This window comes from Tachypleus tridentatus, chromosome 13 (assembly GCF_004210375.1).
Source record: "Tachypleus tridentatus isolate NWPU-2018 chromosome 13, ASM421037v1, whole genome shotgun sequence".
Taxonomy (NCBI): Eukaryota; Metazoa; Arthropoda; class Merostomata; order Xiphosura; family Limulidae; genus Tachypleus; species Tachypleus tridentatus.
The window spans coordinates 2,683,741-2,700,336 of record NC_134837.1 but is presented as its reverse complement, the minus strand read 5'-3'; the positions used below and the strand labels follow the sequence as shown (position 1 = coordinate 2,700,336).

The 16,596-nt window shown below is 35.4% G+C and overlaps 1 protein-coding gene across 1 annotated transcript in view; it reads right to left on the bottom strand.

Annotated features, from left to right (window-relative positions):
• Positions 1–11,680: 11,680 nt before the first annotated feature.
• LOC143239209 (uncharacterized) overlaps positions 11,681–16,596 on the bottom strand; it is an 86,421-nt gene continuing 81,505 nt past the window's right edge. Inside the window, exon 5 of the mRNA XM_076480100.1 lies at positions 11,681–14,814. Coding sequence (XP_076336215.1) covers positions 14,747–14,814 — 68 coding nt within the window. The 3' untranslated portion in view covers positions 11,681–14,746. The remainder of the gene's footprint in view (positions 14,815–16,596) is intronic.

The following is a 16,596-nucleotide window of genomic DNA, read 5'->3' as shown; positions in this document are numbered from 1 at the left end:
GTTTTACTGTAACCCAGTTATTACCGGTTTATACCGTAACCCAGTTAGTATCGGTTTGTACCATAACCCAGTTATTACTGGTTTATACCGTAACCCAGTTAGTACTCGTTATTACTGTAATCCAGTTAGTACTGGTTTATACCGTAACCCAGTAAGTACTGGTTTTTACTGTAACCCAGTTATTACTGGTTTTACTGTAACCCAGTTATTACCGGTTTATACCGTAACCCAGTTAGTATCGGTTTGTACCATAACCCAGTTATTACTGGTTTATACCGTAACCCAGTTAGTACTCGTTATTACTGTAATCCAGTTAGTACTGGTTTATACCGTAACCCAGTAAGTACTGGTTTTTACTGTAACCCAGTTATTACTGGTTTTACTATAACCCATTTAGTACCAGTTTATACCGTAACCCAGTTAGTACCGGTTTATACCGTAACACAGTTGGTATTGGTTTTTACTGTAACACAGTTAATACCAGTTTATACCGTAACCCAGTTAGTACTGGTTTTTACCGTAACCCAGTTACCACCGGTTTATACCGTAAACCAATTATTACCGATTTATACCGTAATCCAGTTAGTACTGGTTTTACTGTAACCCAGTTATTACCGGTTTATACCGTAACCCAGTTAGTACCGGTGTGTACCATAACCCAGTTATTACTGGTTTATACCGTAACACAGTTGGTACTGCTTTTTACTGTAACCCAGTTAGTACTCGTTTTTACTGTAACCGAGTTAGTACTGGTTTATACCGTAATCCAGTTAGTACTGGTTTTACTGTAACCCAGTTATTACCGGTTTATACCGTAACCCAGTTAGTATCGGTTTGTACCATAACCCAGTTATTACTGGTTTATACCGTAACCCAGTTAGTACCGGTTTATACCATAACACAGTTGGTACTGGTTTTTACTGCAACCCAGTTAGTACCAGTTTATACCGTAACACAGTTATACTCGTTTTTACTGTAACCCAGTTCGTACTGGTTTATACCGTAATCCAGTTAGTACTGGTTTTACTGTAACCCAGTTATTACCGGTTTATACCGTAACCCAGTTAGTACCGGTTTGTACCATAACCCAGTTATTACTGGTTTATACCGTAACACAGTTGGTACTGGTTTTTACTGTAACCCAGTTATTACCGGTTTATACCGTAACCCAGTTAGTACCGGTTTGTACCATAACCCAGTTATTACTGGTTTATACCGTAACACAGTTGGTACTGGTTTTTACTGTAACCCAGTTAGTACTTGTTTTTACTGTAACCGAGTTAGTACTGGTTTATACCGTAATCCAGTTAGTACTGGTTTTACTGTAACCCAGTTATTACCGGTTTATACCGTAACCCAGTTAGTATCGGTTTGTACCATAACCCAGTTATTACTGGTTTATACCGTAACCCAGTTAGTACCGGTTTATACCGTAACACTGTTGGTATTGGTTTTTACTGTAACCCAGTTAGTACCGGTTTATACCGTAACACAGTTGGTACTGGTTTTTACTGTAACCCAGTTAGTACTCGTTTTTACTGTAACCCAGTTAGTACCAGTTTATACCGTAACACAGTTGGTACTGGTTTTTACTGTAACCCAGTTATTACCGGTTTATACCGTAACCCAGTTAGTACCGGTTTGTACCATAACCCAGTTATTACTGGTTTATACCGTAACACAGTTGGTACTGGTTTTTACTGTAACCCAGTTAGTACTTGTTTTTACTGTAACCGAGTTAGTACTGGTTTATACCGTAATCCAGTTAGTACTGGTTTTACTGTAACCCAGTTATTACCGGTTTATACCGTAACCCAGTTAGTATCGGTTTGTACCATAACCCAGTTATTACTGGTTTATACCGTAACCCAGTTAGTACCGGTTTATACCGTAACACTGTTGGTATTGGTTTTTACTGTAACCCAGTTAGTACCGGTTTATACCGTAACCCAGTTAGTACCGGTTTGTACCATAACCCAGTTATTACTGGTTTATACCGTAACCCAGTTAGTACTCGTTTTTACTGTAATCCAGTTAGTACTGGTTTATACCGTAACCCAGTTAGTACTGGTTTTACTGTAACCCAGTTATTACTGGTTTTACTATAACCCATTTAGTACCAGTTTATACCGTAACCTAGTTAGTACCGGTTTGTACCATAACCCAGTTAGTACCGGTTTATACCGTAACACAGTTGGTATTGGTTTTTACTGTAACACAGTTATTACCAGTTTATACCGTAACCCAGTTAGTACTGGTTTTTACCGTAACCCAGTTACCACCGGTTTATACCGTAAACCAGTTATTACCGATTTATACCGTAATCCAGTTAGTACTGGTTTTACTGTAACCCAGTTATTACCGGTTTATACCGTAACCCAGTTAGTACCGGTTTGTACCATAACCCAGTTATTACTGGTTTATACCGTAACACAGTTGGTACTGGTTTTTACTGTAACCCAGTTAGTACTCGTTTTTACTGTAACCCAGTTAGTACTGGTTTATACCGTAATCCAGTTAGTACTGGTTTTACTGTAACCCAGTTATTACCGGTTTATACCGTAACCCAGTTAGTATCGGTTTGTACCATAACCCAGTTATTACTGGTTTATACCGTAACCCAGTTAGTACCGGTTTATACCATAACACAGTTGGTACTGGTTTTTACTGTAACCCAGTTATTACCAGTTTATACCGTAACCCAGTTAGTACTGGTTTTTACCGTAACCCAGTTACCACCGGTTTATACCGTAACCCAGTTATTACCGGTTTATACCGTAAACCAGTTAGAACTGGTTTTTACTTTAACCCAGTTAGTACCAGTTTATACCGTAACACAGTTATACTCGTTTTTACTGTAACCCAGTTAGTACTGGTTTATACCGTAATGCAGTTAGTACTGGTTTTACTGTAACCCAGTTATTACCGGTTTATACCGTAACCCAGTTAGTACCGGTTTGTACCATAACCCAGTTATTACTAGTTTATACCGTATCACAGTTGGTACTGGTTTTTACTGTAACCCAGTTATTACCGGTTTATACCGTAACCCAGTTAGTACCGGTTTGTACCATAACCCAGTTATTACTGGTTTATACCGTAACACAGTTGGTACTGGTTTTTACTGTAACCCAGTTATTACTGGTTTATACCGTAACCCAGTTAGTACTTGTTTTTACTGTAACCGAGTTAGTACTGGTTTATACCGTAATCCAGTTAGTACTGGTTTTACTGTAACCCAGTTATTACCGGTTTATACCGTAACCCAGTTAGTACCGGTTTATACCGTAACACTGTTGGTACTGGTTTTTACTGTAACCCAGTTAGTACCGGTTTATACCGTAACACAGTTGGTACTGGTTTTTACTGTAACCCAGTTAGTACTCGTTTTTACTGTAACCCAGTTAGTACCAGTTTATACCGTAACACAGTTGGTACTGGTTTTTACTGTAACCCAGTTATTACCGGTTTATATCGTTGCCGACTAGAAACTCAAATTTACTCTACGCAAACCTCAATTACAATAATTAATTCCAATATTACTTCGTTTAGAAATCCACAAATTGGGGCATTCTTATTATCTGTATAAAGACGGATTTTTAACTTTAAAAACACGTTTAGGTATAGTATTTATTATACTATCAGAATTTTAGTTAATGAAGAATATACGTCCAGTCATATATCTTACTGGTATTCATAGACGTTAATATTTTAATAAATAATACACACAACCGACTGCAAGAAGTTCATACACAAAAAAGTCTATATATATTACATTTGACGTTAAGAAATCAAAGAATTTGTTGAAAATCAAAATTTGAATTCCGATATCGCTCTTCGAACAATAAGTAATATGTCAGGTTCCATAGTTCCGGATGTAAGTTGATTAGTGTATTACAGGTCTATAAGATATATATCTTGGGGAACGTTTCACTTTCATTCGTTATAGGGTAGATACGTATGATACATTATTATTCAATTCTTGCTACCGATCTATCTAAAGCAAGTAGAGTTCTGTTATAACTTGCGGGTGAAATGTCTTAAGATTTCGTCTTCATTAACACGTTACTCAAGGCTTAGCTCATAATTTTTTGTGATTGCCAACTTATTTAGAAATCCTTACTGTAAATTGTCAATAAAATAGCCTAGTTTCTTTAATAATTATGGGATATTTTAAGAAACATCGCTTATACCAATTATTAGTCGAGATTTTAGTTGAAAATTCTTTTTATCAAATCGCGTTGACTTTAAGTTCATGTGTCATTTACAAATGTCGAAAAGTAACAAACTTAATTGTGGTAAAGATGTTAATAATGACAATGATTAGAAATACCACAACTTTATCTGTCAATGTAGATTAGAAATACCACATAATTTATCTGTCAATATAGATTAGAAATACCACACAATTTATCTGTCAATGTAGATTAGAAATACCACACACTTTATCTGTCAATGTAAATTAGAAATACCACACACTTTATCTGTCAATGTAAATTAGAAATACCACACACTTTATCTGTCAATGTAGATTAAAAATACCACACACTTTATCTGTCAATACAGCAGATTAGAAATACCATACACTTTACCTGTCAATACAGCAGATTAGATATACCACACACTTTATCTGTCAATGCAGATTAGAAATACCACACACTTTATCTGTCAATACAACAGATTAGAAATACCACACACTTCATCTGTCAATGTAGATTAAAAATACCATACACTTTATCTGTCAATACAGCAGATTAGAAATACCATACACTTTACCTGTCAATACAGCAGATTAGAAATACCACACACTTTATCTGTCAATGTAGATTAAAAATACCATACACTTTATCTGTCAATACAGCAGATTAGAAATACCATACACTTTATCTGTCAATACAACAGATTAGAAATACCACACACTTCATCTGTCAATGTAGATTAAAAATACCATACACTTTACCTGTCAATACAGCAGATTAGAAATACCACACACTTTATCTGTCAATGTAGATTAAAAATACCATACACTTTATCTGTCAATACAGCAGATTAGAAATACCATACACTTTATCTGTCAATACAACAGATTAGAAATACCACACACTTTATCTGTCAATGTAGATTAAAAATACCATACACTTTATCTGTCAATACAGCAGATTAGAAATACCATACACTTTATCTGTCAATACAACAGATTAGAAATACCACACACTTTATCTGTCAATGTAGATTAAAAATACCATACACTTTATCTGTCAATACAGCAGATTAGAAATACCATACACTTTATCTGTCAATACAGCAGATTAAAAATACCACACACTTTGTTTGGCAGTACAGGAAATTAAAAAAATATTGCACACTATATTTTTAAAATAACAGATTTAAAAACACCACCCAATCTACGTGTCAATACAGCAAATTAAAAGATACCAAAATCATTTTATCTGGCAACAGGGGCGTAGATTTTTTACACCCGATGGGGGGGATGATTTTTGCAACCACTTATGTGGACTGTTCAATTTGGAAATGGTAATCTCTGATTACGTGAACCTGAAAGCTGTAAACATGCAGTTACAGAGTAATGTTGTTGCCACGATACTTCAAAGTTTCCATGTAGGTTTGTATAAGTGAGGTGTTGTGAACAGTTTTCAAAATGTTAATAGAATAAAGACAAATGTGTCATAAATTAATTGCCACATGAATTTATTCCTGCACACTGCACAGTATAAAAGATGGCCATTATACTTGACAAGGTCACTAATAACTTTCAATGCATGAATTACGTTTTTAAATATTAATAAAATTAGTAATTACCCTTGATAAGTTTATATCTACTGAAAAACTGTTCATGTTGTTTGATAAAAATAATTAAAATGTCTTTGCGAACTCTTGAAAATTACACACCAATACAATGTAGCACATAATTATTCATACTTTTCATTGAAGTAAGATTCATTTAGTCCTCTAGTCTATATGTTCCCAAACGTAGACCTCCTTTGTGATGATCTGTTTATGAATTCTTTCTAAGCTCTTCTATATTTGTCTTGTCGACCTCATCTTTGTGAGAGTGACAAACTGCCACATGGTTGAGGCGGCACTGAGACATAGTTGACCTTAACCACGTCTTCAACCGTCTTAATGCAGAAAAGCTAGAAAAGCTGCTTTCACATTCGCAGCTGGAAACTGGACATACAAGAACAGTTTTCATGAGAAGAAACATATCACTAAACATCTGCTGGCTTGTTTCATGCATTTTACAGTAAGCATCCTTCGCACCTTTCAGAGATACTGCTTTTGTTGTTCCTTTGAACATGGGCAACTGAAGTTCGAGTCGTTGTGCAGAGATTTCAGGATACAAATTTATAACAGAGTTGTCAATCTTGCCAGATGTGATCATGTTCTCAAGTGCTAGATGCCTCAAGTCATTGTTGTCTGCATTGAATCTAGTTTTCAGATGTTCTATGACTGTGTCCACAAATTCAAAATATTGGCTTCTGTAGTAATCTCTAGCTGTTGCAGAATGGTGGGATGAGCCATCACCTGTGATCCTTCTGGGGGGTCTGTGAATGCGTGGTAGTTCAATAGGCACCAGATCTAGGGAAGTTACCTTTTTCTCAGCTTCATCAAATATATTGTTGTAATTTTCCTCTGTTCGCAATACCCGCAGTTGCTCAACTGTTATTGCAGATTCTTCCATCATGCCAGATACTGCCGCTGATTTTGCTTGGAATGCACGGTTTAGTTCCTCTAATGCAGCTAATGGATGCTGAACCATCAACAATCCTAAAACTGTCTTTTCTTTCTCAAATCTGTCCAGCAGACCTCATGCTTTCACTGCTACATCTGATTTTTTATTTGCTAATTCAGGCAAAGAATCAACAATGTCACTGTAGTGATCATTAGCACATGTAATTGCAAATAGGCGGAAAAACCAGCATGTTGGACATAGTGGGCGAATGTATTTAACTGGACCATTGTGGCTGTCTGACGATACAATATTTTCAAAGATTGTCTTGTATTTGTCTGACCTCTGAAGCAAGACACCAAGTTTATGTACCCACTGGATAGAATCTCGAACACATTCACAAGCTTCAACTGCATGTTGCATTACTAAATTAGCCTTGTGTGCTCCGCAGTGAAAAAACAAAGCTGACGGTTGCTTCTCTTTTATTTTTGCCTGGCAATCATTGCACGCACCACTCATGTTGGTAGTTCCATTATAAGTTTGTGCTCTTAATCCTGACAGTGGTAAATTGAGTCCACTCCGTACATCAAGTATAGTCGAGGATATTGTTTTACCAGTTGTATTGGAAACACTGTACAAACCAAGAAATGTCTCATGGACATCAAGGTTCTCATCTACGTATCGTACACATATTGCTTCCTGTTCGGCACCTGTAACAACTTGAGTGCCATCAACCATTAATGCAAAGATTTTACTTTACTGCACTTCGTGTGCTATGTTCCTCAGTATTTGAGCCTGAGGTGATGTGAATGTGGTTTTCTTTGACCTTTAGGCCGTCAACTCAGGATCTTCCTCATCCAGGAGCTTCATTAACTGCAGGGAGTTCCCCTCCGTATCAGTACGTCCACGTAATGCTAAACCTTGACGCAGTAAGAAACGTAAACTTCTGAATATTTTGGCTAGACTTCTTTTGCATTCTTCCTACTGCTTCTTTTTCCCATCATGTAGCTGAACAGTCACTGGGGTTACATCAAGTGAACCTTCTGGAGATATAGCGAATCTGTGCTGAGAGGAGGATTGGTGTTCGTTGAATTTCTGTTTTGCCTTTTTCCAGTTGCAAAAACGGGTGAATATGAAGGTATACTCCACTGGCCTCTCCAATTTCCTTGTAAAAAGGCCTCTATTTTCCGCCTTTGCACAATGAAAGCATATGACGTTTTGAGTCTAATTGTCGAAGTGCAGCCATGGGAACTCATCAAACCACTTGCCCTGGAAGTTGATATTTTGAGATATTGCTTTTTGTCGTAGTATTAGTTGTGAGTTTGGATGATATGGCTTTCCACATTGTATCTGTGGAGTGTCAGATTTTTCATTACTGCACAAACTTGTTTCATAATTATCTGGTGGTTCATGATATGCAGTAGTTGCACAAGCATTTTCAGACTTGTCCTCTGATGAACATGGTATTTCCTCTGTATGGTAAGTTTCTATTCTTTTGCTTGAGGTTGTTGGATTATCTGCATCTACATTGTCACTTGTAGTACTAGTACACAATTGGCTTGCAGAACTGTCTAATATCGGAAAGTTTCAAACGCTTGCTTGTCATAATTGGAATCTGTTTCCCAGATGACTCAACAGGATAAAATACAGTCTTTATTGAAAAACTCTAACGTACAACGAACAAAGATAGAACAGAATGGATGTAGGACTGAAGTGTACAATGTATTTAAGTCGAACTACCGAGCTGACTGACCGCCTGGGCATCGTTGGGACAATCATGTGTGCTAGTTACAACACAAGTAATTGCAAGTTTCTCGAAAAATACTTAACCAATCACAGATATATTATATTCCTGTTAAAGCTCATCAAACACGTTGTGATGTAATGTCTATAAGCACGTCTATTAAATAAAAACACCTAAACAAAAACTAGCAATACAATTCGAGTAGAGGCTTCAGGCCGTTAAACTCGCTCCTTTTGTCTTCTAATTATACAAGAAAATACAATATTTTTGCAATCTATGATAAGAAAACATATTGTTCTTTTACCATAAAGCACCAGCACTTTATTAGAGAGCGGTGATAATCTGAAATTTCATGGATTAATGAGGGCCACAAACACAGGTCTAATGAGCCCTGTTGTAAAATCCAGGTTCAGACTAAAAGGAGCGGAGGGGGGTAATGTAGGGCGCGTCTGGAACCGAGCGGCCGAACCTGTCGTTAACTGTACACTAAACGTACACAATGGTCAGCGACTTTGGCAGCTAAAGAGAGTAAGGCGTTCGACAATAAAACCGGTTAGACATGCATAAGAACAAATGGTGTAGGAAAACCGCACAATATACACATAAGATTGATGCAGCTACAAGCTACAAATGGCCTGCCAGATCTATATCACAGGAGTTTACGCTTGGGAGTAATATTTTCGAATTTCAAGCTCTGTTCAATCTGTTGTGATGAAAATTTTACTTAATCTTACACTACGTACAAGACGTAGGTAGATTCTGTGATAGTCCTTGCAAACATTGCATGTATACTTAGGCCTACTGACTGATACTAAGAACAATCGCTTAGAGCCTTAGATTGTAAAGCTTAGAAGCATGCCTGTATTAAAGATGTATATTTCGGCTACTGAAAAAGCCTACATCTAGGCCTAATTATGTAATTCGATTGGTAAGATCACAAGAACCACAAGAACAAACACACAGTTTGTAGGCCTGTGATGCAATAAAACAATTCAGCAGACCAAACTGCAGAAGGATGATTGTATGCACCATACCCCCCACCTAAAATGAAGGGGGGATTATACCCTCCATCTCTCCCAGGATTTACGCCCCTGTCTGGCAGTGCAACTGATGTTAAAATATCACACAATTTACTTGCCAATAGAGCAGATTAACCACACACTTTACCTGTAAATACAGCATACTTAAAAGTACACTGTATTTTATGTGAGAATACAACCAACATGCATACTTTTATCTGTCAATACAGCAGAGTTAAAATACGCCTTATTCTATATGACAGTACAATGGACTCAAAGCCCGAAATAAATCATGAAAGTGGTTGTAAAGTTAGCATAAAAAATAGTTCTATTGCAATACAGTAAGGTTTTGCATCTGTGTATATGTTTTCCTAAAAGTGTACATATTACAAATGTGTAGATATTCGACGTTACTTGATTATATCAATTGTATAATTGGCTGAATTACGTTGAAAAACCATGATACGATACGTGAAAATTACAACTGCAAGGAATATTAAACGGATAATTTGTTAGCAGAAAAATTGCTAGGATACACAACTTTCCTGTTTCCATAACTTACACCACAATTTCTTACTTTATATTACTTGCGTAATAACATTACATGAATTAAGTTGCGGGCATAATTTGCACTTTTTTTCCCAAGTGAAATCAAATCCACTTTCCTCTTAACGAACCGATGGTTTTAATTAACCAACAGCCTATCCATCAACAAACTTCGTAGAAATTAACGACTTGCAGGTGAAGATTCAACCTCGTTTTTGTTTCGTTTAAATTCGCCAGCATTACAACTGTATTTAACGAATATTAAACTTATAATGGCTTTAGTGTTCATTAATTAACAGTAGAAAAGTTTTAAGAGTAACCTAATTATTTAAGGAAACTATGCATGTTAATAGGAAGTTATTCTTCTGGTAAAAGAAACATTAGTCGTATAAACATGGGATCTTTTTTATTAATACATTTCATTACTATATTAAGTATATATGAATACTTTAATTAAATTCATTATTAATTTTATTGTGAAACCTTTTGTAATGTCAATTTTTACCTCAAACAAATCTAGCTTCGTTTAGGCGCACTACGCTTAAATTAACATGTATTTCTTGTACATAATAAAGTTTGTGTGATTTATGTTTTATGTATATTTAAAGTTAAACATAAATATAAGATGTATAAAATAATAGATACCACCCATTTTAATACAGCATTTGATTTTATTGGATCAATTCTTGTACAAATATTTGCAACATGAAGTTTAATTGCAGAAAATTGTGACTAGCTAAATTTTTATATGAATCATTAAACAACCTACAACACAAAACGAAGATTTCAGAATGACACCGGTGTTCGAATTTTCAAATGTCTTTTTGGCGTTTATTCGTTCTTTGTCAATCTGATATAACATATACTGTAAGTTTTTTTTCATTATGAATTATGTGAAACAATAGAAACAATATTTTGTAAAACTGTTTTGTAATAAATAAGTGTCAATATTTTTGTAAAACGCATACATGACACATAACCAGTTTGGTTATATACGTTATATCACTTGTTTTAGCTCTAGGGTTGTTTCCACCAGAAAATAATAATTGAAGTAGAGAAACTAAAAGGTCAATTGATTAAAACTTTCGAAGTATACGTTTTAAATTCAAAGCATTTACTCGATTTCTGTGATTCTTATCAGAAATCATTAATCGATTCATTACGGGGATAAACAAGGCTTAACGGACTACAGTAAGTTTAACTTTTATTTCTCGCTTTGAGTTTATTTACTGACTATATGTGTTATTTTATTACAAGTTACAGCCGTGTATAACAACTATAATCGTTAGGCCTAATCAAAGCATCTGCTCGTTTTTCGTGATGCCTATTGAGTCTTATTATTCATTATAATAATATGTCAGGCTTAACAAACAACAACAACAATTGTAATTTTTGCACTACTAGTTAGATTTACTGCTACTCCACACTTTCACGGCGGATTGAGTTAAAACAAATTTATGTACATACGTATTCTCATGTTAAGTACATAAAATATTTGGTAAAAAGTAAAATTAATCCATGATGTAAACTAAATTAATAACTCATACGTAATTCATGTTGTTTGATTCTAAATCCTCTTAGTACCATTAAGTTTCGTTTGATATTTTGATGTTAATTCTCAAATCGAAAATATATAACAAAAAATTTATTATTTGATACCACAGAGTTATTACTGTTTTTTTCTTCACTCTACGAAATTACTCCTTCAATTATTACAAGTTATTTAACTTGTGTTCAGAATTTTAAAAACAAAGATTTTTTTTTTCTGGAATCAAAGTAATGAATTGAATGCCAAATATTTTTGAGACCAATTAACAAATATTATTTTTTCATGGTAGAATTTGAAAAGAGTATTTTGTCTGTTTTAAATTTCGCGCAAAGCTATACGAGGGCTATCTGCGCTAGACGTCCCTAATTTAAGAGTGTAAGACTAGAGGGAAGGCAGCTAGTCATCATCACCTACCGCTAACTCTTGGACTACTCTTTTACCAACGAATAGTGGGATTGATCGTCACATTATAACGCCCTCACGGCTGAAAGGCGAGTATGTTTGGTGCGATGGGGATTTGAACCCGCGACCATTAGATTACAAGTCAAATGTATTAACCTACCTGAGCATGCCGGGCCATCAAGTAAGAGTAAGGAACAGAATGTTACACAATAACCACAAAAACAAGGATGTATATTAGTATTTTCAAACGTAACCCATGTAGTTTCATTCAGGGTCTTGAAATAAATTATTATTGAATTAATACCGCAATCTTTAACTGATTTGTTCAGCTATATTATGTAGACTGAGGTGTACCTGATAAATGGCTCCCAAAGCACCTTGTTGCTTCGGTTTCCCATTGTCAAACAACATTTTATTTATTGCACACACCAACTAAATATTTCTTCTATATCAAAGGAATATAGCAATAGTTCAAAATGATATCTTGTACAAATAGGTGTATAAGGACATCCGTTGAAACTTTGACGAAAACTAAAACTGCAAAAGACGTTTGATATTAGTCTGTTGCATCTTCCTCTTTTAAAAAAAAACTTTTGGTTTTAGTATTAACGGAACTATGTCCACAAATATTTGAAACACCTGCATATTGATAAACGAAGATAAAGTTAGCTGAGTACGTTATATTAATAGGACTGACTGTACAACTTCACAAATTTAAAATCCGTACAGCTACGTCCAGCATTATTCTATCTGATGATCATAGATAATAACCCTGAAACAAAGGTTTAAGTTACAAGAACTTCCAGCGTAAGACTGTAAAGTCCAAAGCACAGCACTAGTTCCTGTCAAGTCCAAAGCACAGCACTAGTTCCTGTAAAGTCCAAAGCACAACACTAGTTCCTGTCAAGTCCAAAGCACAGCACTAGTTCCTGTCAAGTCCAAAGCACAGCACTAGTTCCTGTCAAGTCCAAAGCACAGCACTAGTTCCTGTCAAGACCAAAGCACAGCACTAGTTCCTGTCAAGTCCAAAGCACAACACTAGTTCCTGTCAAGTCCAAAGCACAGCACTAGTTCCTGTCAAGTCCAAAGCACAGCATTAGTTCCTGTAAAGTCCAAAACATAGCATTAGTTCCTGTCAAGTCCAAAGCACAGCACTAGTTCCTGTCAAGTTCAAAGCACAGTACTAGTTCCTGTAAATTCCAAAGCACAGCATTAGTTCCTGTAAAGTCCAAAACATAGCATTAGTTCTTGTCAAGTCCAAAGCACAGCACTAGTTCCTGTCAAGTCCAAAGCACAGCACTAGTTCCTGCAAGCTTTTCAAAATTAATTCAGTGTACGATGATGATGATTTCCCAGTGGACTTTTCAACATGTTTACCGTATAGAAATTCATTGATCGGTATGACTTCGTATGGAGCAACATGAATACCCAATTCATTCTCTTGCTGATTGAGGTATACGGCGGTTGAACGAGAGGTCTGACCAGATAGATGCTTATCTAGGAGGACTCTTACCTTTTTTGTTTCGTTTTCAGATGGAAATTCTTTGCAATATATTGTGTATTGTTGTCGAGACACATTTTGCCTCTGAACTCTGTGTTCGTTGATTCTCACCTATTGCAAGAAATGGCGTGTTTTGTTTACCATAGTTAAAGTACGATTGTTGGTTTCTTGGTAGGTGATTCTGGTTTCTTTAGTTGATCCATATTCTTTTGCTTTCTAATTCCACTAAGTACAAGGGATATGCCAATCTAAACACATATTTAAAATCTGACTTTATGAAAGACTTTTACATACCCTTTACAAGAGTGATTAGGTTTTGGTGGCATCACACTACCTACAAAAGAATGTCAAAATGTAGTTCTTGTACATTCCGTTCCTCTGTGACTTTGGCGTGTTGGTAAATTATACATTCAAAATCATTTTAATATAATATACTCAGCAAATTATCTTTGCAAATCAGTAATCTCTGTCCACGTGCGCAAGCGCACTTGTATATAAGAGTGACAGGTGTGACGTGATTTCAACATAAGTTGTTGGTGAAATAGTGACGTTGTGCGTCTCTAAAGAACTTAAGTTTGTATTGAATTTCACGTAAAGCCACACGAGGGCTATCTGCGCTAGCCGTCCCTAATTTAGCAGTGTAAGACTAGAGGGAAGGCAGTTAGTATTACCACCCACCACCAACTCTTGGGCTACCTTTTTACCAACGATTAGTGGGATTGACCGTTACTTTATAACGCCCCCACGGCTGAAAGGGCGAGCATGTTTGGTGCGACGGAGACTCAAACCCGCGATCCTCAGCTTACGAGTCAAGCGCCTTAACCACCTGGCCATGCTTTGCCGAACCTAAATGACAAGTACGTATATATAATATGAATCTACACATTTTCTTTGGTAAAATGAAAGGTCACATCAAATAGCAAGATATTTTATACTATATTTGAATTTTAATCTTAGTTACGTAAAAAGAGATTGATGAATCAAAACACGTGAGTTAGTTCCTTGTGTAATACGAACCTTTCCACTAAACACAACACTTTAGTAAGAATATCTGTGCTTCTACCTGGCTAAAGTAAAGAAACTGGAGATATTGAAACTTGACGGTTTACAGTGAAATATACTCACACCCAAAATACTACAATGGAACTCTGAAACGTTGTTCATCACGCTTTATATTTACACAGAAATTTAAAATTTATCGTGAAACACAGTCAGGATAGGTGGAATAAAAAATTTATACAGCATACAATGCATAATTCAGTTTGAAAACACGACAACAATTTTTGTGGATACGTTAGGACCTGTGGATAAAGACAGCAACACAGAAGGTGCAAAGTAGCCAGAAAAAACCTCTTACCGCAGCTGAAAAAGAAAAGAAAAACACCATGTTTAAAATGATGTATTTGTTGAAGGAAGAAAAACAAAATTTTGATTTGATTCACTCTGAAAATAATATCGTTTTTGGTCATATTCAAGCTCTTAGACGAAAAAAAATTATGTGTATGTCTAAAGTGAGCATTGTAAATTGAGAACCTTTGTAATGATTTAACACTTTTCATGGTCCTAAGTACGTTCTTACTGCACATTGATAAACGTTTCAGTTCCATTCATTCCTTACACACGTTGAAGTAACATGGCACATTTATATTCGACATAATATGAACTTGATTTCCACATTATAAATAGTTATTACAAATAATTATTTATCTGCGAAAGTTTTAAAACTTACAAGCAATACTGAGTAATTTATCTGGTATGCAGCTAAATCGATGGCTCACGATGAGCAAACTAATTCTGAGTGGACATTATTACGGTTCGCTTAAGTTAACTAGCTATTTATTTTTGATGTCTTCACGTCGCTTACAAGCTGATTTTTTACAAAGATATTTAACATCCTCGTAGAAATACTAACGTCCCAAGTTAATTCACTGAAGTTAAACGGTGTTATGTTCCAAATCTACAAACGTTCCAGGTTAAGGATCTATATTCCCCAGTTAATAAGTTTCCGAGGTTTACAGTATACTGACTATATCAGACCGAACAATATTATCCTGTCTCTCTGCGAGTTGCAGTTTATAACTATTAGAGTGAGGTTCTCGAAAGTTTAGTTGGTAATAATAGTCGAAGACACATTTTGTACAACATGTAGTGTTGGTTCATACACTCGAGAACCTTCAATAAATTTGGAGACAGACGGGAATTTCGCAATACACGTTTAACAATATAAGTTACACACATTTCTAATTATATGTTAAAGTGAAACACGTATAGATATTAATATAACTGTCAGGGGGAGCTCTTTGTAACCTTACAGCTGTTTTTATTTCCTTATAATGTAAACGGTGATTAAAGAAAGGCAAAGTTCGAACAATAAATACCATAGTACAAAATGATTATATAAATGCATTATAAAACTCCACAAAAACCCTTATACTAAGCCTTTAGAAACAGCCCAATAACATTACAATAAACATTACATAACAGAACACTCATTGTGCATGTTTGGTAAATAAGATGTTTTTTTGAGCAACACGTTACAATGAATCTATCCATAACCGTTAGTTGAAGTTATATGATATATAAAAGTATTTGGATTACCTCAGAAATTTCGATAAAATATTAATTATTTTACGTATTAATGGGAAACTATCGTCTTTTGTTATATGTCAAACACATTGTGAAATTTTTATTAACTGCAATCACCGAGAAACAAGTGTTCCAAGAACCTGTTAACATTCCGTGTCGGTCTTGTCATGAGAACCAACACTATCCTTTTGTTATGGACGGTCCCTTAGGTACATCTTGAGAAAAACGATAAGAGAGAACACGACAGCACTATTTTGTTGAAAGATACTTACAATGAAATCAGTTAGTGATAAAAAAACACCTTGTCGATTTCACGTGATTTCTTTCGACAGATTCTTATGCCAAATCATATGTTTTGATGCAACCATAAAAAAAGCTACTCTTTTGTTTAAATAGAAAATCAAATCAAAGAAGGTGTACCTTCTAGTATGAAACTGGAAATTAGAAACACTTGTGTTTAAATTTTTAAGATTAATCTAAATTGATTCAACAAATGTGAAAATGAGGTACATATAATAGTTCGTAATCTCAGTTATACAAGAGCTCTATACAGACTAA